The sequence below is a fragment of the Trichoplax adhaerens genome, genomic scaffold (genome assembly GCF_000150275.1).
Source record: "Trichoplax adhaerens TRIADscaffold_2 genomic scaffold, whole genome shotgun sequence".
In the NCBI taxonomy this organism is placed as follows: domain Eukaryota; kingdom Metazoa; phylum Placozoa; class Uniplacotomia; order Trichoplacea; family Trichoplacidae; genus Trichoplax; species Trichoplax adhaerens.
The window spans coordinates 2,503,525-2,525,236 of NW_002060944.1; the positions used below are offsets into that span (position 1 = coordinate 2,503,525).

The following is a 21,712-nucleotide window of genomic DNA, read 5'->3' on the forward strand; positions in this document are numbered from 1 at the left end:
AATGATAATTTCGTTACTGTTTACGAATTAGGAAGAGCAGCAATTGCTTGGTTCACTACCGCGAATTTTAAGTGATATTACCCGAATGGTGGAAGTATCTGAAAGCTCTTCTATGTTATATTTTTCATCAGCTTTTCGTCGTGGAAGGACCGGCAGCAGTAGCAGTAGTGACAATCGCATGTATAATACTATTGCTAGCGATACATCTAAAGAAAGGTCCAATATATCTATATTCTCTCACTTTATGTTAAGCCCAAGCTTTGTTGCAGCAAGCGAACGCTTCCATTCAACTCCTAACATTCACAAAGAATTACCAGATGAAACTGCTCTATCGCGTTCACTAGAATCTGATGACCAGCCAGTGAAAAGCAGGCGTGGGCCTCGTTACTTCTCATTAAAGCGTCTAACTACAAGTCATGATCGACGAATGAGCGATGATCGACCTGATGCAAATACTAATCAAACTAGTTCATTGGTTAATGATACTTTGATGTCTACTAATAGCCGAGTTGATGAATTAGTTTCAAGTCATCCATTGGTAAATAATAGTGCCATGTCAACATGTAAAAGTGCAACACAACCGGTAAATATACCCGGATCAAGCTATTCACATGGACACCTTGATGCATCATCACTGTTGATCAATTCTCCATTAACAATTAATACAAGCAGTAATAACAGTAATTATACCGAAGCAATGTTGAGTATGGATAGAAAACAGCCTGTCCCGATTCATTTGATGTCGCCGAACGGTAGTGCTAATGCATTGGCTGGAAGCTTTGGAACCCCCAAAGAATCAAGGACAAAACAGAGTAAAAAAAATCATTCAGTAGAAACGGAAAATTTACTCATGCCCGAATTCTATATTAACAATTGGCAACACTCGCCACAAGATAGCCACAGTGATAGTGATAGCAGCTCAACTAATATACAATTTTCGCAACCCCATGACATAGAGTTTAACGCTAATAATCTTGCACCTAGTTCGATAAAGAATAATGAGAACGTACACGATCGTTTCCGCCGCTATCCTTCTACTTCTCAACATCACATCGAAGAAACCGAATTATTGAAAGATCCCGGTTTTTGTCAGACGACACAAAATGAAGCTAAAGTATACCGCATTGATTTGGATTCTACAGAATCGTCATCGGAAGATAATCATTCTAATACTTCGCAAAATCAGTTAGAGACTCGGTATTATACAATACCTGCAGGCAATCATGAACAAATTGGTAATATGAGACGTAATGCCAGCTTTCAACAAGCAACATGCCTAAGTGGAATAACAGCAATAACTTCGTCAACGTTAACAGAGAAGAAGGCAATAGTTGGTGGCCTTAGTAACAATGCCAATGCTGGGCATGAGGCTAACGGAAATGCCTCAGCCACTGCTATAGTGGATTCCAAAAGCATTAAAATTTTGGAATTAGAATTAAGTAGATATCAACATGATCTTATTTCAACCCAAAAACAATGCCAAGAATATGAAGAGACTATTAAACGAGTTGATGCCGTGTGGAAAAAGCGAATGAATGATTGTGAAGCTCATTTACAACGACAAGTTGAGGAGAAAGAGCTACAATTAAAAAATATTATAAGTCGATTATTATCAGTTGAAGAAGATGTTCGCAAAGAGCAAGCTGAGCTAAAGGCTATTGTCAAGGCTAAAGAAAAAGTAATTGAGATGCAAGATAAGAGAATTCGTACGTTAGAGAATATTAATGCTAAAACCATATCAGTCTTAAATGACTTTCGAGCTCGCTATTCGCCTAAACCAAGTAATAAGCATGAATCCCATATTCCTGTTAATTATTGTGATGATACTAACGAAAATAGTGAAACTAATAGTGATAATTGATTTTTGTATGTTACATGCGCGTATTAAATAATTCTTTTCAGAAGTAAGCTGCTCCACTGTGGAGTATACATTTCGACTTAGTAGCAAATTATTTATTACATAAAATTCGACTTTCTGAGTTGCTGCATAATATACGGATGCAAATGTATTAGATAATAAATTTATGTTCAGAAAACTGTCAATAGTTAATTATTGCTATTATGATTTATCATTTTGCTGATTACATTTAACTAAAAGCTGCTGCCAATAAGTAAACTCACAATAATGCACAATTATTATATATTTTGTTTTCGTGATTCAATATGGATATAAAATCATAAAATCATTGATTTCAGCTCACAATTGACTACGTGCTATAGTTTAATATTTGATGTGTTCGTCACATTTTACATTGAAAAATTAATATAATTAATTATAAGCGCTTTATTTATGAGAGATAGAAATCATGAAGTTATCATGCTGTGTGCTGGCTTTAGTTGAAATATTTTGTTATATTTCTTTATTATATTCGTAGCTCTTTGTGGCATTTAGATACTTGTCAACCATTTCTAATTCTTATCCCCGAATGAAATTATTTGACGATTACATTAACAACTTGACGATTAATTTTATTGTAAATAGTTAACTAATCCTTTGAAGGGTATCAGTACAGATGAGAAATCTTGTTAAATATGTCATGTGAACTTATACAGTTTTAATTTCGATTCTGATTATATGTTGATGCAAAAGATCTAGATCTTTATATTATGGCGGTTGTCGTATCTTATAGTATTCATAATCAAAAGTTTTATCATGTTGGCTACGCTTACTTATTGTTATTCATTGGGTGCAGTTATTAATTTTGCCAACCGTAAGTTACATCGCTAGCATGACTATGATTAAAATTGTAAATATTAACTTTTACTTCAAAAGAAAACTGTATTACTGATTAATTTATGCTATTGAAATTATAAGTTCGCCCAGTCTTTCTTTTTCATTTTAAGAGTAACTGAAAATTAAAGTATAATTTTATTAGTTAAAAATTTCTTTATGCTTTTATATTATTTATGTATGAATCTGTTTTATCCATTCGCCTTATTTGTGTACGTAACATAACGGTTATACGATATATGCGTACTCTACCATTCGAAATAACTATTTCTTGTCATGTTCATTTCATGTGGGCTCATTTGCTGGAGTTGTTCAGACTGTCTTACATCGCTGTTTAGTAGTAAGTACTTGTACGCCGTTGAATTATTTATTTAGTGATAGTTCCTTTAACAAACAAATTACAATAATTTGACTCATTTACTTTAACATTTTACTTGTTCTTGAACTAAACTTTACAAGCATCTTGTATCTTCAAATCCTGCAGTATCAATACACAGAGTACCATTACGATTTGACAAATCTTAAGCTGCAATTACTGGAAAACTTAAAGTTTTACTCCTCAATGCTAAATAGAGCATATTTTATTCACTGAATCAATCAGTAATAACTGCAAAACCAAGGATAATAGTAATATTTTTATTTAAGAAGGCGGCCACTAATTAAAAAATGCTTGTCTTAATTAATTTATATACGTAAGCAATTCCGTCAAATTTAAATATGTACAGTACATTAAATTTTATGTTGCATAAAATCTAAGATTATATGTAACTAACTATAAATTACGATATCTTCGATTACAGTATTATTACAATAATTAACTTGTCGAAATTTTCGAACGAGTAAGAAATATAGAAAGATGATATATAATTCCATACTATTTTACCGTTTTCTTCTATTGTATTTTATCTTTGTTCTAACTCTTCGGGAATACATATTCATTATTCTACAAGTATTACTGCTGTGCTGATCATATTACGTACGCGCATACTCCAGATTTTATCTTTAATTCCCTTTGAATTCATTTTAAGCTTACACCTTCAAGTATACTTCAGTTATTTTACTGCCTGCTCGCAAGGCTATTGCTTTCAAGTAGATTGTTAATAGATGAAAACTAATCAACTATTCGCATTTTTGTACCAACCAATAAATGAAGACGTAGTTCAGAAATTGCAGACTTTTGAAGATGATAAGCAACGTAGTGTAGAATGTGAAGTATTAGTTACCCAGGTAAGTACGTTAAATTTGTATACGAGAATAGAATATAATGGCCTATGCCGTAATTTTTACTATTAAACGAGATAAGTACAGCAACTGTGAGAGTACACTGCACCACACAGTGCTGTAAGTGTTGTACGGAATACGTCATAGAGCAGCTATTGCACACTACGCTGTAAAGATGTCAACGTTGCAATTTTACTGAAGCCGTAGTAATCCATGTTGTGGTGTTATTTGGTTAATTCCTAGATTCGAGCTTACTCAATTTAAAATAGTAAGTTGCATGGTACTTGAATTGATTTTGATCTAACGCTAGTAATGTATATTGGATAATATCACTAGTTTAGATCGAAAATTATAAATACGAATTTCATAGAGAAACCTATTAAATTATATTAATTAAATAAGATTTAAAGGATTATGGTTCAAACGGGCTGTTTATAGAAGTCAGCCGAGTCATTAAGCATGCAACGTACCTATACATTTTTTAATCAGAAAACAGGAAGCGTCCGCAAGAGTATCATAGTTGCTAGTATTTTCATTACATAGTCACTACTGTGTAGCGCGTGCCAGTTCATTATAAAATCAGGAATGCTCTGAAAATGCATTATACCAGCATAATTCCTTTATGACCTTAACGAACTACAGATACTATGTGCACTTCCTAATATTCAATTTAAAATGATATTACTACATCACCGAGCGATAAAATTACGCGATATTTGTAATTTATTAATACCTATCTTTCATATTGTCATAAACGTATGTTGTAAAAGCAAAAGAATATGTGAGAAAAAGTGTATCTTAATATTAATTGCATTTATACAGTGGAATATGTCTAGTAATAAATATTGTTTTAATTAAATTTATATCATAATCAACTTAAAATAATTTTTATTAGAAATAGATTCATAAGTTCACAGAATAAGAAGGCAAACTTATAGCAACGCATTAGCTCTGATACACCGTAAGGGGCCTGGTTGTTTTTTAGTAGTCCTTGGTGCCGTGTAGACACCGATGTACTGCTAAAACAATACTGACAGAAAATGAATGAAATAAGCTTGAATATTAGTTATCGTACAGTAAATTGCACCCAAGAGCTACGGTACAAAAGAAAAAATGTGTTAGCGCAATACTGTCCATAGGTATATGCGAGTGTGTATCGAGATTCGGCTTGCACAATATTGATTGATTGATTATAATTAAACAAGCTATCTCCATTAAACCATTAACAAGGTGACAGCAAATATGGATATCTGCACACCATCGGCATGCGCAATCCTTGCAGTCACAGATGTTCCTTGCTTTTTCGAAGAGACCAGATGACGAATTAAGTTTTACATAACGTTCACTTAATTCACCGCATGTTGTTGGTATTAGCGGTCCTTTCGTAATACAGAAGCATCATACATTGTACAGTATACGGTAATGACTGTAAATTTGCATCAGCAAGTACAGTATAGTAACAGACGGTGTACAAAGAAATAGCACGCGAAAAAGCAAAAATTGCGTATGTAAAATTATCATTGTAGAACTTCATTGAAAATCAGATCAATAAAATTTCTATAAAATGAAGCGGGTACTTGGTAGCTTACCGAATAACGAGGATGAATTCAACAAGACGTATAAGTGTGGCGCTCGATGCTTTGGTACACTTGCAGCTGTGGGTAAGTACTTATACGTTGGAGTCAATCATTTTGGATAAGAAAATCGGTAATATACTGTATATACTGTACAGTATAAATACCAATTTACCTTGTAGGTGAAAAGGCGGAGAAGATTGCTAATTTTTAAGACGATTTGCATAAATAGAATGAGTAAAATCATATCGTTAAGTGTGTCTTCGAGATGTAATATTAATGCATTGGCTAAAATAAGAAATCGAGTTAGAGGGTATTTTTTAATGGTATAATCAACGTATCACTATATCCCTTAAGACAAATTTTTTTCAGTAAACAGCTTTTATTTTCAGCGAAACTAGATAAGGGAAAATTGAAGTATTCCATGTATTGTGTTGTAACTTACATTTGTAAGTGTACGTGTGAAATACGAGTGATGTACGCGCATATGCAATAGTTTCATTTATCGATAATAGTAGTACAGTACAGTATGCTCATTCGTGTACATTTAATGGAGAAATCGGATATTTTATTATCGTATACTGTATAGAAGAGCTCTAATCATGGTCGTAATATTATTTCCTAATGATAATTGAATCGCATATACTAGGATCTAGCTGTTTACAGTTGTTGCCTTACTAAAGAATCAATTTCCGAAGAGCCCTGATTAATACTGCTTTGTACTCGTATGTCCACGCATCATCATTGCTAAGAAGCTTCGACTCAGCTTACTTTCTACTGTCACATTCATTGAAAGGCCATTTTCATAAGCCGAATTTTGTTTTAAAAGTTGTGTGTATTTTGTTAAATAATTTGTAAAACTTTTATAGTTCCTTTTCCTTAGAACACTTGCTAATATCAAATGACTGTTTCTCATGCGCTTTCTGAATTCTTTGACCTGTTTTAAAGGCAGTCATCTACTAAACATCGATAAATCTTATTGCATATGTGTCGTACTACTCCTTAAATTATTCCTAATATACACGTACGGTATTTAGTGCATATCGATGCTAGTTGTAATTAATTTACATAATATCCATTTGGAAAGAAGTGCGGGTATAGAGAGATTTGCATATACCCGTACTTCCGGTAGTTATAGTTTAATCTTTTATCCATTTCATCGAGCTATAAACCTTGATGCTAATGTGTCAGTTATTTGACATTTTACATACTATACTTTAGTGATCATAACAAACGAAAAATTTATTAGCACAACAAGTAATGATTTGTATTAAACATGGTGCTGGCTCACTAATTCTGTAAGATCTAGTATATTTCTGCTTGTTTCAAATTCTTATGTACGGTACGTGGTTAATCCCGTTGGGGGTTGATGGGAACTATCAGACTCCTATATCATTGTAATTACTAGCACTTTAAGTTCAAGTACACGAGTATGTAGGTTTGGTATGTTCGGCATGTAGCATATTCATATTCGAGGACCATAAAGGTAAATTTCTTTCTTATACTTTTATGGCGAGGACGTATTACTTAATATCATGCTATGTTTGTCAAACTAAGAGTTTATCTAGATATTAATCAGTGTAGGACACCATTTTTAGAATATCTTATGGGTAAGGCATGATGGGTAGACAATCAGCAATACATGCTATCTGAGAACAAATCTATCTGCGGCTATGACTTTCATGCTCGTATGCGTTAAGCGCAGTAAATTCGTACTTCAAGTCTTCGTAAATGTCATGGTAGCTTATTGCATTAAATTATAGATCTAAAGCTTATTGTAGTAATTCGCATGTATGCCTGCTAATTAGTTATTAGATCGCACTGATAAAAGATGGTATTTTTATTATTATATTGCGAGCTTTGTACTAGTGCAGTTACTGAATTAATAGCCTATTATAGCAATATTGAATGAATTATATATTATCAAGATTTAAGTAAACTGCTGATGTCTGTTTAGGCAGTTTACAATTATAGGTAACAATATCATATTCAACGTATCTCTCCTTTTATATTCATTACCAAAGTGATGATAAATTAAGCCTTTATCTTAGTTCAATATTATCCTTGGATCAGTTTAGAGTGATAATCATAGTAGTCCTGCTGCTAATCGAAAATACAACGCAATGTAAAACTTGCTTATAAGAGCATGTTTGATAGTAGAGTTGTCTAGATCGAAAAATTAATTGTTAATTAAAAGAACATTGCTACCGTATGTGAACTTATCCTTTTATAATAATGAATCAGTGCGTTCGTATCATTTACTGCTCATTTTACATAAATTGAAATATAGACTGATTTCAAGGTTAGGGTTAATTGACATGTGACAAGTGCAATCTGTAAAAATTATTAATTTTAGTTTCAAATTTTTCTTACTGTATACCTATTACAGGCAAGGCATTGCAATCATTTTTACTTGTATTCAGAACTTAATAACATCGATGTTATGATGTTGTTCAACATTACCATATCTAATTTTTATGCTGTCTAGTAAAAGCAAAGTTTATAAGCATTCTAGCTTAATTGAGTATGCTTATTAGCCGTATATACTTTTCGTTGTCTAAATTTTTTATAACTTACTGTTGCAGTTTGCATAATTAATGGTATCATCACAGTCATCACCGTAAGTCCACTGTGCATAGCTATGGGGGCATATATGATGTGAGTAGTATATCAATCCTTAGGCTAATTCATATACCTTATAAGTGAAGTAAGGAGGTATTAGAATAGTCGTATAATGGTTCCCTTTTTGTATTTTTATATTTTGTATCGATCAGATTACTGGGAGTTGGAATATTCATATTTGAAGCTCCGCTTTTGTGTAAGCAAGCAGAAAGTGCTCGCACCTTCCATGAATTTATTTCTAACCGTCGATTTATTGAAAAAGCTGCTATCTATATTTTGTGAGTAACTTTGTTTTGAGAACTGAATTCGGAAGTTTCCTACTTTTATTTAATGTTTCTCATACTTTTACATCTTGATGACTCGTAGATTATCTCTTGTTCCAATCCTTGTTTGCTTTGGAATTACTACGTTAATAGGATGTGGCATGGTCTTTATTACCGGCGTATTTTATGGCCTAATGGCAATTGGAAAAAGGTGATTAGCTTATTTTAGGCTTATGTATAACTCTGGTTTCCTAAAATGTTTCAGATTGGCATAATATTGTTACGTGAAAGTTAGGTATATAATTACACCATTACATCATTAAACAGGGGCGGGGCTCGTCAGAAGCAACCTGATCAGCAAGAATTGGATCCATTAAATGATGTTGAAAGTCAAAAGGGGGATGCGAAAAAGTAAACCTTAATTTTCCGCGAATAAAATTTCGGCTTCCAGCGTTTCTGTTTCTTAGTAGATTAATTAAGTTATGAACTTGTATTCATCCTCGATGATTTCTCACCTTGAGGACTTTATTACCAGTTTATTTTTCAACCTGCATACGTATGTATCATGATATTCTTGATAGATTCTAATTACTGTATTGTACGTTTAAGTATACGAGCAGATCGTATAGACAAATTTTGGTATTTACGGAAATATGCCATCATAATCCTTAGTGAAGATAGTAAATTTTAATTATTTCGAGTATCATTGCTTCCCATTTTGGTTATGGACCTTTTAAATCTATTTATAGCTTTTAATATGTACCATAGAGTCTTTCTTTTTTGTTAGAACTCTAATAACATATCGCATTGTTTATACTAGTACATGAACATGCCTCAGTTGCCGAGTAGTGCAATTTCGATTACTGTCGATTAATTTACTGGATTTTATATGTGAGTGGCTGTCTATTTTTCACTTATTTATGCGGACATCAGTTTAAGACTGTAGTTGCAATGCGTATCATTTCTTTACAAAGCTATTGCATGATATAATGATACGTACTAATATAAATTTGAATATTAAAATCTTATACGTATTTCAATTTGCCCATAGCTAAACAGCTTTATTTCTATTGCCTATGGACTTGAACAGACATCCAGATAGGACAGCACTTTTCTGTAGTCAATCTGTAGCGTGTAATTTACTGATAAATTTGGGTTGTGCAGTACTATGGATGTAATAGCCTAATAGGTACTGGAATAGTTGCCTTAACATGGTAATGACGTCAGTTTAATTTCAGTATCCAAAACGCATATGACTTAAAAAAGGCTATTAACGTTTATGCGATGTCATATGGCACATCTTCACTAATAGAATTAATATTGCACATTATTGATATGATGCTATTAATGTTATTCGCACTTAACTATATGATCTGCGTGTTTTACTCTAGCAGCATCAAGTGCGGAAAGCAGTGATTTTGAACTTATTCCATTGAATTCAGTTTACTATATACCTAGAATTTTAATTTTTTATTCAAAGTATACCGCAACTGGTTTAACGTTTTGCCAACATAATTCTATAAATGAAGATCGCACTATGCATACAATCTCCAAAATTGATTCTTAAAAATTAATGAAATACTTTACTCTCTTAGCTATACTCTAATGCATAAATAAATTTATTGTACCTCATATCCTTGCCATGGATATGCTTCAATATATGAAATATTGTGGTTAAAAACTGAAAGAAAATTACATGTACGATAATATAAAATCATAATGACGAATAGTTACTACTTTAGTGACCAAATTCAGATAATCGGACAGGACTTTACATTTTGTTGCACGCCGTATATCAGAATTAGTGAGAGCAACGAATGCATTTGAAGGTAATCATTTAGATTGTTGTTCAGTAGGGAACAGTCCACCTCCAACCCTACTAGCTGCTCTTGAAGGTGCAAAACCAAGCAGCTTTTGCAAATTCTGTAAATATAGGTAAAGGAACTTAGACGTGTATTTTTTCTTTTAATGGTATAAATATGAAATTGTGAAGATCGAATCAGCCTGAACATATTTGTCCAATGCTTCCAATCAGTTATTTTTTTGCGAATAACATTTTCAAGAAATAAACAAACTTCTGGTTACTTTTGGTTTAATAACCTACCTGTCTAATTGACATCGTACATAGTATATAGAGAAAGATAAACGAGCAATCAGTCATATCTTGACCCATAAGATTTCTATGAGAAATTCCTTGAAAGAAAGAGTGCGGTACGAAAGGTAACTTGGCAACGACACGACCATCAAAGCTAATGTAAATGCAATAAATGGAATAGATAGTTTACGAATTTATATAGATGGCCATTGCATCATACATATTAAGACTAGCGCGAAGTATTACTCCAATTCCACTTACACAGTATTAAACATTCCAAGAAGCGCAGTAAAGGTAAAACCAATAAAAAACATGCTCTTCATTTTCACCTATACAAAGCGTACAATGAATAAAACGAGATTCGCTGAAATGTGCAAGATTAAGGTGGTGCATCATGATGCATTTACATTACAAGTTTAAATCTAAACCGTAATAATTACATAATTACACGTATATAAGCTACTTACAAATGACAAATCTCGGTTATCTCCCTTTAGCTTTTCCTCGAATTTTTCTATGATAAAAAAAAGTATTAAGATGAACTAACAAGCATGCAGAGTAAAAGCCACCAAAAATGAACAACATGACTACACAGTCCTGTAGTACTAGATTTACTGTACTTCATATACAGTGTACCGAGTATCATTGCTATACTCGGTGCATTAGTGCTTTCAATAGCAATAATGAGTTATTCAGGGATTAGATTAAGAAACACGAACTGTAAGTAAAGAAAGCTGTTGGTGTAATATTTATCAAGAGATTTTAAGCACTTTAATTGCTTTTCGCCTGCACATGTAGGTAACAAAGTGATCGGTCAGTGAACAGGCAAACATTCAAATTTAAGTGTTTACTTGATGTCAATTAGCAACTTGGTTGATGGAATCGCATAGCACAAATTACTGTCAAAAAACAATACCTATCTTTTTCTTTTGGCCGATTTGCTTATTGATATCAGTGGTCATTGATTCCTTCTTCTTTTCTACTGTATGATCAAAATCAATATTTTAAGAAAATACAGAAAAATAAATTGATGATAAAAGAGCTTGGATAATTGTTGCATAGACTACACGTTATTTGTAAATACGGTACTCTGAATTTAGTATTTTGTATAATAAAACTACTTGCTGATTTAACGAAGTGAGTATTTTGTACGCGCATATGATAAGTTTGTAGCTGAAGTGGCTCGTTGTACTGGTATTATATTGTACAGTATTTCGATTGCATGTATTTTGAATACGAACATCGTTTGCATTGTCTTTCCACAGACGCCTTTAACTTTTTATACTGGTCAGTTCGATATACCAAGAGCCAAGTTAAGCCTATAACGAAAATCATTATATATAATTATCAAGATAGATATTAAATCACAATATACAGTAGACACTATTTATGCTTTAATTTCACAATTCATACTGAAGTTCAGTAAAGTAGAACTGTATTAACAAGTAAAGTTGATCTACTAGTAATACATTAATGGCTTACAGTTTAACTCTGGGTTTTATGCTCGTTCATTTGAATTGATAAACAATAAATTGAATTTTATCTTACAGTACAGTACTAGTTCCAATTATAATTATCTAATATGTATTATTGCATCCAAAAATTTAGCAGCTACCTTCCGACGCCAACGCAGTTAGCAGCGAAATAACCAAAATTGTGATTGCATCTGACAACATGGCGATCAAGGGTGATAAAGATACAGATCTTTCAGGTATCCTAAAAGCGATAGAGTAGAGTATCCTGTACTCGTGTAGGTGTTCAGTCTTACAGTATGTAAAAAAGGTATCTACTGTTGGTTCGCAATACTGTGAGCAGAAGACTTTTCACTACAGCGCAGTGTACACCCTATATAGTACAGGACACATATTTTCCACATTGCCTGTATACTGGGTACAGTAGTCTGTAATTGCAGTACAAACTGGAAGGGAAGAGTAGTATTGGGAAATGTGGAAAATATCTGTTCACTGGACACGTTGCTACACTGTACTGTTCTACTGTATACTGTACTGTACTGACACAAAGTACAGTACACCAGTGTACATTGTGAGTTCATGACCATTAGCCATACGGTACTATACTGTACAGTACAGTACAGTGTACAGTACAATACGGTACAATGTACAGTAATGTACAGTACACTGTACGGTACTGTTTAGGCTTTGACTCTTTACCTCAGTACAGTACATTGTACTGGAAAGTACAGTACGATGGAAAGCGAAGTGTACTGTACTGTACTGTACAGTATTCTGCAGATTACGTCCGGACTAGACCTGATCAAACTACTGTACTGTACACTGTGTACTGTACAGTATGATGAAGAATAGAGACCCTTAGCCGTACAGTACAGTATACTGTACACTGTATGGCTAGGTATGGCGATCACGATGGCACCTGTACACTGTACTGTACACTCTAGTGTACAGTACAGTACTGTATCTGGTAAAGTACAGTACAATACTACTGTACAGTACAGAACAGTACAGTCACTTGACCGTATACGGTACGAGTACGAGTGAGTACACAGCCTGAGATAAGGCACATTATATATAATTTAAGCATTAAATTGGGTTCTCATTTCAAACTGTTCACTGCTCAGTGATAATAATATATACGAGTGTACTGTAGATAGAACTAATTAATTGATGGAAATTCAAAAATCAGTGGAGAAAAACGATGCTAGCGATTCTAGTCGCAATTCTAGTAATCACATGGATATGAAAAGACCATTTATCATTGGTATAGCAGGAGGAACAGCGTCTGGCAAGGTATGAATCCAGCCAAAGGCATTATTGATTTGTTGGATATGATTAAGCTAGGGAAGGCTTGCTAAACTTTACTGTTGTTGTGTGCTGAATAGCAGTGTGCTTGCGCAACTGCATTATCATGTTGTCTACTAGCTCGATGCTTTGGATGCTTATTTGGCGGCATCGGTGATTATAGTCAATTCATCAACTCAGGATTACTTACTAAACCAGTCACATCAGTAGCTGTGGCTTACATTTTGCTTTTTATCTGGGTGAAATTGTTACATGACTTTGATTTCAATCTAACAGCGAAAGCGTAGATAGTCTGTTTTATTATCTAAAATTTTAAGGTACATCAACATGCAGGACATTTATAGTTTGGTAGTGATCCTTGAAATGCTATTCATTTAGCTCAACACAGTAGTGTATAGTTTAGTCGAACAAATTTCATTACCCTTGATACTGTACAGCAGCTTGCATCATGTACTTGTGGCGCCAATAACTTAAATTTATTTATCAATTGTCTTGGTTGGAATACTGTAATTAATTACTATTAAGTGTTTATTGAACTTCATTATTCTTCGTTTATGGCTGTTTGTTAGACGTCAGTATGCAAGAAAGTAATTGAAGAACTAGATCTGGCCGAGAATAGTTCAAATCGTAATGCAGTAGTGGCTGTTTCCCAGGATTCATTTTATAAAGATTTATCTCCACATGAGAAAGACTTGGCTAAAGTAGGCGAATATAACTTCGATCATCCGGGTGAGATTGCAACACTATGTACCATTTTGAGAGTTTATTAATTTGTAGACTTAGCAAGTATACAAACTTCGTGAAGGTAGTACGATGCTTTACTGAAATGAACGTTACAACACTACAAAAAACCATCATTAAAATCAAATCTTGCAAGATGAATATGATTTAATGCGTAAAGAATGTTATTGGAATACTTTGTACTGCCTACTAATTAATGTCCGGCGATGTTATCTTCACTACGACAGTGCTACTGTACCTCGCGTGCTTTAGACCTTTAACCTTCGTTTCAATATGTATCTATGACGGTAGTTACATTTTCCCTATTGTTGTCTAACAGAAGTATATTCTTGGTACTATTCTTGGATAGATGCTTTTGATGAGGATTTGATGAAAGAAACTATGCTGAAAATTGCTAGTGGTAAACCTGTCAATTTACCTATTTACGATAGAATTAATTTTAAACGGTAAGTGATTATGTAATGTCATATACTGTATATTATACAGCTGTAGTGCAGCCCCAAGTATAACTTAGATTACGATCCAAGATTGTACGAGAATAGGTTAAATTATGAATTGATAGCGCGATAGTAAATTTAGATATGATCTTGCAACTTAATTGGTAAGATATGATTGTATTTGAAGGGAAATCATTGTGTGACGAATTGTATATATAAATCGTGAATATTGCTGTAATAATTCAGATAGTCCAGAGATAGTCTGATTGCAGTTAGATAAACCGTGAACAGGAGTAGTTGTGAGACGAACCTAATCTTATGCAATAAATTGTAGTTTACAAGAAACTGTAGTTCTTGTTATATTTTTGAAAAGACACTTTATCACAACAGGAATTGGTAATTATACTATTTACTTAAAGTAGTTTTATAAGGCAATACAGCTATAGAAATAATTGCTGCTCTTGTCAAGGTAAATTTATTACATTTACTATAAAGCAGGTATTTAGCAGTTTATATGTTCACTGATTTTTTTGATGTTATTTGGCTATATTGCTGTGATGTGTCGAAGGTACAATTATATGTTAACGGCGCTGATACTATTATTATTAAGAATTGGTATTGACTGAAAAAAATCGTTAGTAGTTCATGACTTTTAGATATTTACTGCTCTAATAAGTACCCTATTACGATCTTATTTGTTAGAGAACGGGAAGTTATTCATATCGAACCGGCTGATGTGGTTATTTTCGAGGGGATCCTAGTCCTTTACGATAAAGATCTTAGAAATATTATGCACATGAAGGTCTTCGTTGATACTGATAGCGATACGAGACTATCCAGGCGAGGTTAGTCTATTAGTAATTGCAGTAATCAGATTGTCTATATCTTTATTGCAGTTACGTTAACTTTATTTTATTTGCAGTTTTATACATACATCTAACAGATATTTAACTCCGTTGCCCGTTATGTATATTTAACTTTACAATATTCGTACTAGTACTGTTATGATAGTTAATTCGCGGATTTGGAATGGGACTTTGTATAATGGACGCATAATTTATGTTGAAAATTAATGTGGTTTAATAAATTGTTAGGTGCATCGACCCTACAGTTCTGGGTTCATAAATCAACCATCCGTACTTAAATCTGTGACTAAAATAGTGTCATGTTTTTTGCATTTTTATTTTGGTAGTTTTGAGAGACACTAAGGAGAAAGGTCGCGATTTAGGCATTGTTTTATCTCACTATACGAAATACGTCAAGCCTGCTTTTGAAGAATTTACTTTACCCGTAAGTTACGTAGTTACTAGAATTAGAGCATGCCTGACATAAGTCTGAATGTGTTCATGAATTGAAAGGTCATTCGAGTATTTTTTCTCATGTTTTTGTGATTGAAGGATTAAATAACCATCTATCAAAAATTAAAATATTCCTGCGATAACTTACTATTAAATAATAAAGTATTCATTAAGATCGTAATACCTATACTAGGAAATGTGAATGCAGTTATGAATTATGTAGTTTGGCTCTTTCTTGTACTGTAGATACTTTAGGTATTACTTTATGAAAGAAACCTGAAATTGTATGGATTGTAAACTCATTCTTTGTTGCTAGGAGAGCTAGGGCGTATATATATTTAGCAATAGTGATACGCATACACCTTCATGAAAGATGCTTGATTTCGTTGATTGAATGCTATTGCATGACTATTTTGTTTAATTCTTTTATATCAGACCAAGAAGCATGCAGATGTTATTCTTCCTCGTGGTGCAGATAATAAAGGTTATGATCACCAGTCTAGTCTCATCATTTTATTCTAACAAGTTTTAAACTCACAAATTTACTAACCTGCGTCTGTTCTACCAATGTAGTTGGAATTAACCTAATTATACAGCATATCAAAGATATCATCATTTCTGATAATCAACTTACATCAACTCGTCGTCGAAGACAAAAATCGGAATCCGGTGTCCGGCCGCATTAAAATATGCACTTTATTAACAATATTTAGTTTCGTGCCATAATTTCTTGGCTCTGCAATATTATCTTATCAGCTAGCGACTTTCGGAGTCAACATTGACTCCGAATGCTATGAAAACCTGTAGTAGAAAGAGATGCAGTACGTGTCATTCTGCATTATATTAAGCTACTATGAAAGTGTCATGCTTTTATTATCGAATTAGTTGTCGTGTAATCATCAACCACTTGTTTTCTGTCACATTTTCCAGGTATATTTAATAATTGTATGAAGTATTCGACCAAAAAGTATATTTTAAGATAATCTTTTCTAATGATTATCTTAGTCCTTATTTTACAAGTTCCAATAAGATGCTAGATCTGGTAGATCTCTTGTTAAGGTATTGCTTATAGGCAGTAATTTGACCGGAGATGCTTTGAATTATTGTGACCTTTTATACCTGGGCACAATAAATTGACAGCGCTATTATGTAATAGTAGTATTGCTAGGATCTTTCAGTTGACGACGGAAAGTAACTTAAAAACGAGATTTGGCAATGGTGGCTAAAATCAAATGAATCAACATTACATATTAATTTGATTCAAATCCATGAAGCTATAATTTTCAATGTATAACTTTATTCTCAAATTACCAGAATTTTAATATAGCTACGACAATGCATTATTATTTAATGGTTACATATAGTCAGTGTTTTAAGCGGTAACCGCTGATACCCAAATTATTCGTCATTTGCTGATTTATTATTGGGCACGATATAAGAGCAATAAAGAGATCGTATGCGTGTTAAGATACACGCAAGTCAAATTGAAATGTACATTCTTAGAAGGTTGTTGATATAAAAGGTCACGTTACAATCGTCGAGGATGACATAAGTACGTATTATACAGTATAGGGAGTGCTATGGACTACTAAATTAGATTTAGTAGTCGATGGGCTACTTTAATACTAAATCATTAAATATACATGACATAAGAATAGCAACTTTCCAGAGTTGTTTATTCAAAAACGTTGATGCCGCCCAGCCGTGGTAATACATCAAAATTGTCATTTTAGAGATATTTTAACTAATATTTCATAGTTTTTGCATATTTGATCCAACTTTGCTATGGATTGACTTCAAATAGTCACTTTCACGCAACCAATTCAGTATTTCTACAATATAAAATAAAAGTATGTAACAGTCTAACAAGGTGACTTCCCTTCAAAACCAAGTGTTAATAACTGCGAATCACCTGTTAGGTTGCGCTGATTATCTTTAGGGACTTTAGCTCTAATTCTGGTCCATTTAAAAGCCAAAGCCTCTGAAGTGCAAGACCTACATATGAATAACATAAAAGATTGAATTTAGTACTGCGTCGAATATGATAGAAAATACTCTATCATATACCAGGGCCAATTCTTCGCTATGGTAGCCCAGTCGATGTCATTCTCAGATGTACGGTTCAATTCCGAAATTCTAGAAGATATATTCAAGTACTGCAATCACATTCCAACAATTTTTGACTACACAATCTTTCCATAAGGGTTACATGTAAGAGCATAAAATGTTTATTGCTTGGAATTCAATCTATCTACGCTCATATACCTAAATATTAGCTTAGCGGTATCGAAGTATCCCCATTTTCTTACTTTCCCATTATTATCGCAATTAGTTGCATTTTGGTTGCTGAACAGCCTTGATATCAATAAATGACAGGTTAATTTTTAAATCTCTAGTGACTTTCGTGGTAGTTTTAAACATACAAAAGTATTTATTGACGTTTAACAACATACCATCTAGATCTACACTGATTTGCATTACGTGTTCCCAAATCTTTCGCGACTTGAGACCAGGGGATGCGGCATGGTCCGGAATTATTTTCGGTATGTTTCAAGACGATAGATCGTAGCTTATTGTCTTCATCTTTACTCCATTTACCTAATCGTTTTCATATCCATTATAAGATGGTTATTAGTTAGTTCATTTATTTTAATGAATTTTATGTTGAAATAATAAGCAATTGCTGATGAATTCCACAGAACCTGTATTGCATGCCATACTTTTCTGTTCCAAATATCTGATTTTGTGTTCTACCCAAATATTCGATTGGCCGATAGCCTTAGCAATAGTTTTCCAGTCGTTACCATGAATGGCATATAAACTTGATTATAAAATTTAAAAACTAAGAGATCGCTACATGTGCAATTTATAATTCAGCTAGATACCTATGGCTTACCTATGTAATTGCACCATTTCTTCCGACGAAATCCTGTAATGCAAACATGAAACACTTGAAATAAGATCACTAAACTTTGTCGAACTTTAACCATGCTATACTGCGTACATAAATGTAGAAATGTATGTTATATAAAATTAGTCAGATTAACGTACGGTTTTCCATAAGATGGGTGATAAATTCTTAAAATGTGTCTGTATGCGGCATGCAATTCACGACAAATTCCCTGAGCTGTATAGAAATAAAAACAACTGGATGAGGATCAGTATATTTTAACGAGTGAAATTTAACAGCAATATTGGATAGGCAATAGAAGCTATTGTAAGACATGAAAGATGGCAAGGTAATCTTGGTTAAGAATTTTCTAACAGAATTACCAAAATAGCGATACATTTCTGCTTTCGATGTCGGGGCGTCTTTCCTGTTACAAAATAGTAATTTCTCGCGATCTTGAATCCCATACTCCTGTAGTATACGTGTTATCGTATTTCAGTTCAGCAAGACGTAAAATAAGATTGTTCGTAATCCTTAGCAAATATGACCTTTCTAGCTGTGTTGATTACATAACTGTTTACTAAAATGAGCAGCCATTATGGTTTGGCTATATTTTAGGCATGGAAAAGGCTGAACATGTGCACGGATACAGACTTGAAGATTACACTATTTTTTCTTTTATTATTTTATCTATCATTAAGTATAGCATGAATTATAGAAACATAAGACCGGTTGCTTAGCTACCTTCATATAACGGTTAATATTTGCTTCGATTAATTCGTTTTCCTCTCTAGTCCATTTGCCATTCATTACAGATATACCTGCAATAGACAATAACAACAATCAATCAGGCTGCTGTTGACCAAGAAAGTTGCGCTGTACTGTATAGAATAAACTCGAAGAATTCTTTTAAAGGCGAATGAATTATACCATATGCACCTATGTATATTAGAATATGAAATTGATACATAGCTACAAATTTGGATTAGTGGTGACGCTACTTTACCTTTCTCTTCTAAATCTTTCATTTTTTCCTTAGATATCCTCCACTCAGCATGTATAACATCGCTTGCGTCTATATCAGATGGCGCATTGCTAGTCGTAGAACAGGACTTACTGAAATGATTGGAAGTCTTTAATCTTTTGCTACTGGGACTTTTAACACTATCTGATTGTCTATCGTTACTTTTTTCTGGATCAGTATTTGAGGTGTTGATTATCACCGACATATCAGTGGGTGCGTTGGTTTTATGATCTTTGTGTTTACGCTTCTTCTTTCGCTTCGCTCCGACTTCTACCTGAGGGAATTGAGATTTCTTGTGTTTGTTCTTCAATACATTTTGGATGAGGACCTGCTTTTCTTTAGGTATTGGATTTGCTGCATCATCATTGCTTTCTTTGCTATAGCCTTCTTCAACAATTTCTGTTTTGGAATATTTTTTACTGTGTTTCCTAATGTGCCGCCTTTCTTTATGTCCTTAAAATCATCAAATAGCATAGATAATTGTCATTCTTCAGCACTTGCTAGCACTAAAACTTATTAACTAAATGATATAAAAGTTGTTAATCAACTATCTAAGATGGTAGGGTCTACCGAGTTTGTAAGTGCTATTATTGCTGTCCAAATTTATCTTTACACACTGCGATAACATACTGTACAGTATGACTGGAGGACAGCCATTTTTAATGAAGCTTTGCTGATATTGTATGTTGGATCATTTTAACTAAGATGCCGATGCAGATTAGCTCGAACGCTTGACATACGCGTGCATGCAGTATTCGAGGGTACAATGAGGGTACTGTGCCATAAATGCACGTGCACCATAAAATTACTATTAATAAACTGTAAAATGTAATTACGCATTGGAAACCCAATAGCACGATAAACTGCAATATTGATCTGCGTAGGGAAATTACTGATATTGTTGCAAAGCGTCAATATCGAATTTAATTTGGACTTTTGTACACAGTAGCAAAATTGCTAACAATGAATGAATTCATATTAATAATATATAATATAATATAATCAGTAATATAGGCAGATATGAGGTTACCATAAGCTTAGCTATCCAATTGTAGTGAAATAATTAAGGAGTTGTCATAAAAGGAGTCAACGATGAAATTGATTTGACCAAGTATGTATTACATTGCAACCAACGACAGACAGCCTTGTAAAAGGCCAGGCAGGGTAATGGAGCATATAATATGAAATTTTCTTACCGCTTCTCTTGTGCCTTTTCCTTTTCCTATCGACTACTTCATTTTGATTGCGTTTCCTATCATCACCGTTATTAGTGCTTTCATTCAATTTTGCAATGTCGCTATTTTTCGTACTAACATTATCCATGACGCCACCAAAACTTGACCGGAGAATGCTACGACCTGAGCTGGATCGGTCATAGAACGTAAAATGAGCAGGTGTGACTGCAAGTAAACTAACGCAGACGTTTTAACGTTACGGTATGAATTCCGGTACGTTATGAACTTATGATTGTAAATTAATTAATTAATAATTATTATTATTATTACTACTGTAGAAAAATGCAGTAACACAACCTTCCACGATGGAGCTTAGGATATTGTACAGTAGTATATACTGTACAGTACAGTGTACACTTCGACGGTTTAGTACTGTACACTGTACACTATGTGCTTCTGGTCAAAATGACCAATTTTCTGCTACTCTTAACAGTACGGTATAGTCCAGTACCAGATTGTTTTTATATTTCAACTGATACTGTTCACCCGTACCACTAAAGTATGACCTTAGTAGTACAGTACATTATTGTACGGTATTACAGTATGATTCAAGTGAACCATTGAAGGTCACATTTCCAGTTACTGTACAGTACTGTAGTCCAGTCATGGTCGCGGTCTTGTGATATTTCAACTGATGCCTTCACCCGTACCACTAAAGTATGACCTTCGCAATACAGTACACAGTACTGTGCACTGTACTGTACTGCACGGTAAGATGATTCGAGTGAACCATTGAAGGTCACATTTCCACTTACAGTACAGTACAGTACAGTACTGTACTGTAGTCCTCTGTGCAGTACTGTA

General features: G+C 33.6%; 4 protein-coding genes across 4 annotated transcripts; 2 read left to right on the top strand and 2 right to left on the bottom strand.

Moving 5' to 3' along the window:
- Window positions 1–3,835: 3,835 nt before the first annotated feature.
- TRIADDRAFT_53141 (uncharacterized protein) lies at window positions 3,836–8,826 on the top strand (the record flags this gene model as incomplete). Its single annotated transcript, XM_002109239.1, has 6 exons — window positions 3,836–3,958; window positions 5,523–5,613; window positions 8,112–8,184; window positions 8,301–8,426; window positions 8,515–8,622; window positions 8,739–8,826. 6 exons carry the CDS (start codon window positions 3,836–3,838, stop codon window positions 8,824–8,826), a joined length of 609 nt encoding a protein of 202 aa, XP_002109275.1.
- A 1,418-nt stretch (window positions 8,827–10,244) lies between these two features.
- TRIADDRAFT_20690 (uncharacterized protein) lies at window positions 10,245–12,182 on the bottom strand (the record flags this gene model as incomplete). The annotated part of the gene is made up of 7 exons (XM_002109808.1): window positions 10,245–10,334; window positions 10,516–10,660; window positions 10,768–10,835; window positions 10,974–11,020; window positions 11,423–11,488; window positions 11,748–11,825; window positions 12,122–12,182. 7 exons carry the CDS (start codon window positions 12,180–12,182, stop codon window positions 10,245–10,247), a joined length of 555 nt encoding a protein of 184 aa, XP_002109844.1.
- Window positions 12,183–13,214: 1,032 nt separating this feature from the next.
- On the top strand, window positions 13,215–16,445 carry TRIADDRAFT_20888 (uncharacterized protein; the record flags this gene model as incomplete). Its single annotated transcript, XM_002109240.1, has 7 exons — window positions 13,215–13,271; window positions 13,853–14,012; window positions 14,374–14,470; window positions 15,164–15,306; window positions 15,654–15,751; window positions 16,195–16,243; window positions 16,333–16,445. The coding sequence occupies 7 exons, from the start codon at window positions 13,215–13,217 to the stop codon at window positions 16,443–16,445; spliced, it is 717 nt and encodes a 238-aa protein (XP_002109276.1).
- A 1,066-nt stretch (window positions 16,446–17,511) lies between these two features.
- Window positions 17,512–20,996, bottom strand: TRIADDRAFT_53144 (uncharacterized protein; the record flags this gene model as incomplete). Its single annotated transcript, XM_002109809.1, has 12 exons — window positions 17,512–17,591; window positions 17,672–17,754; window positions 17,827–17,895; window positions 18,025–18,114; window positions 18,213–18,357; window positions 18,462–18,580; window positions 18,656–18,688; window positions 18,811–18,886; window positions 19,033–19,120; window positions 19,394–19,470; window positions 19,656–20,126; window positions 20,870–20,996. The coding sequence occupies 12 exons, from the start codon at window positions 20,994–20,996 to the stop codon at window positions 17,512–17,514; spliced, it is 1,458 nt and encodes a 485-aa protein (XP_002109845.1).
- Between the last annotated feature and the right edge of the window lie 716 nt (window positions 20,997–21,712).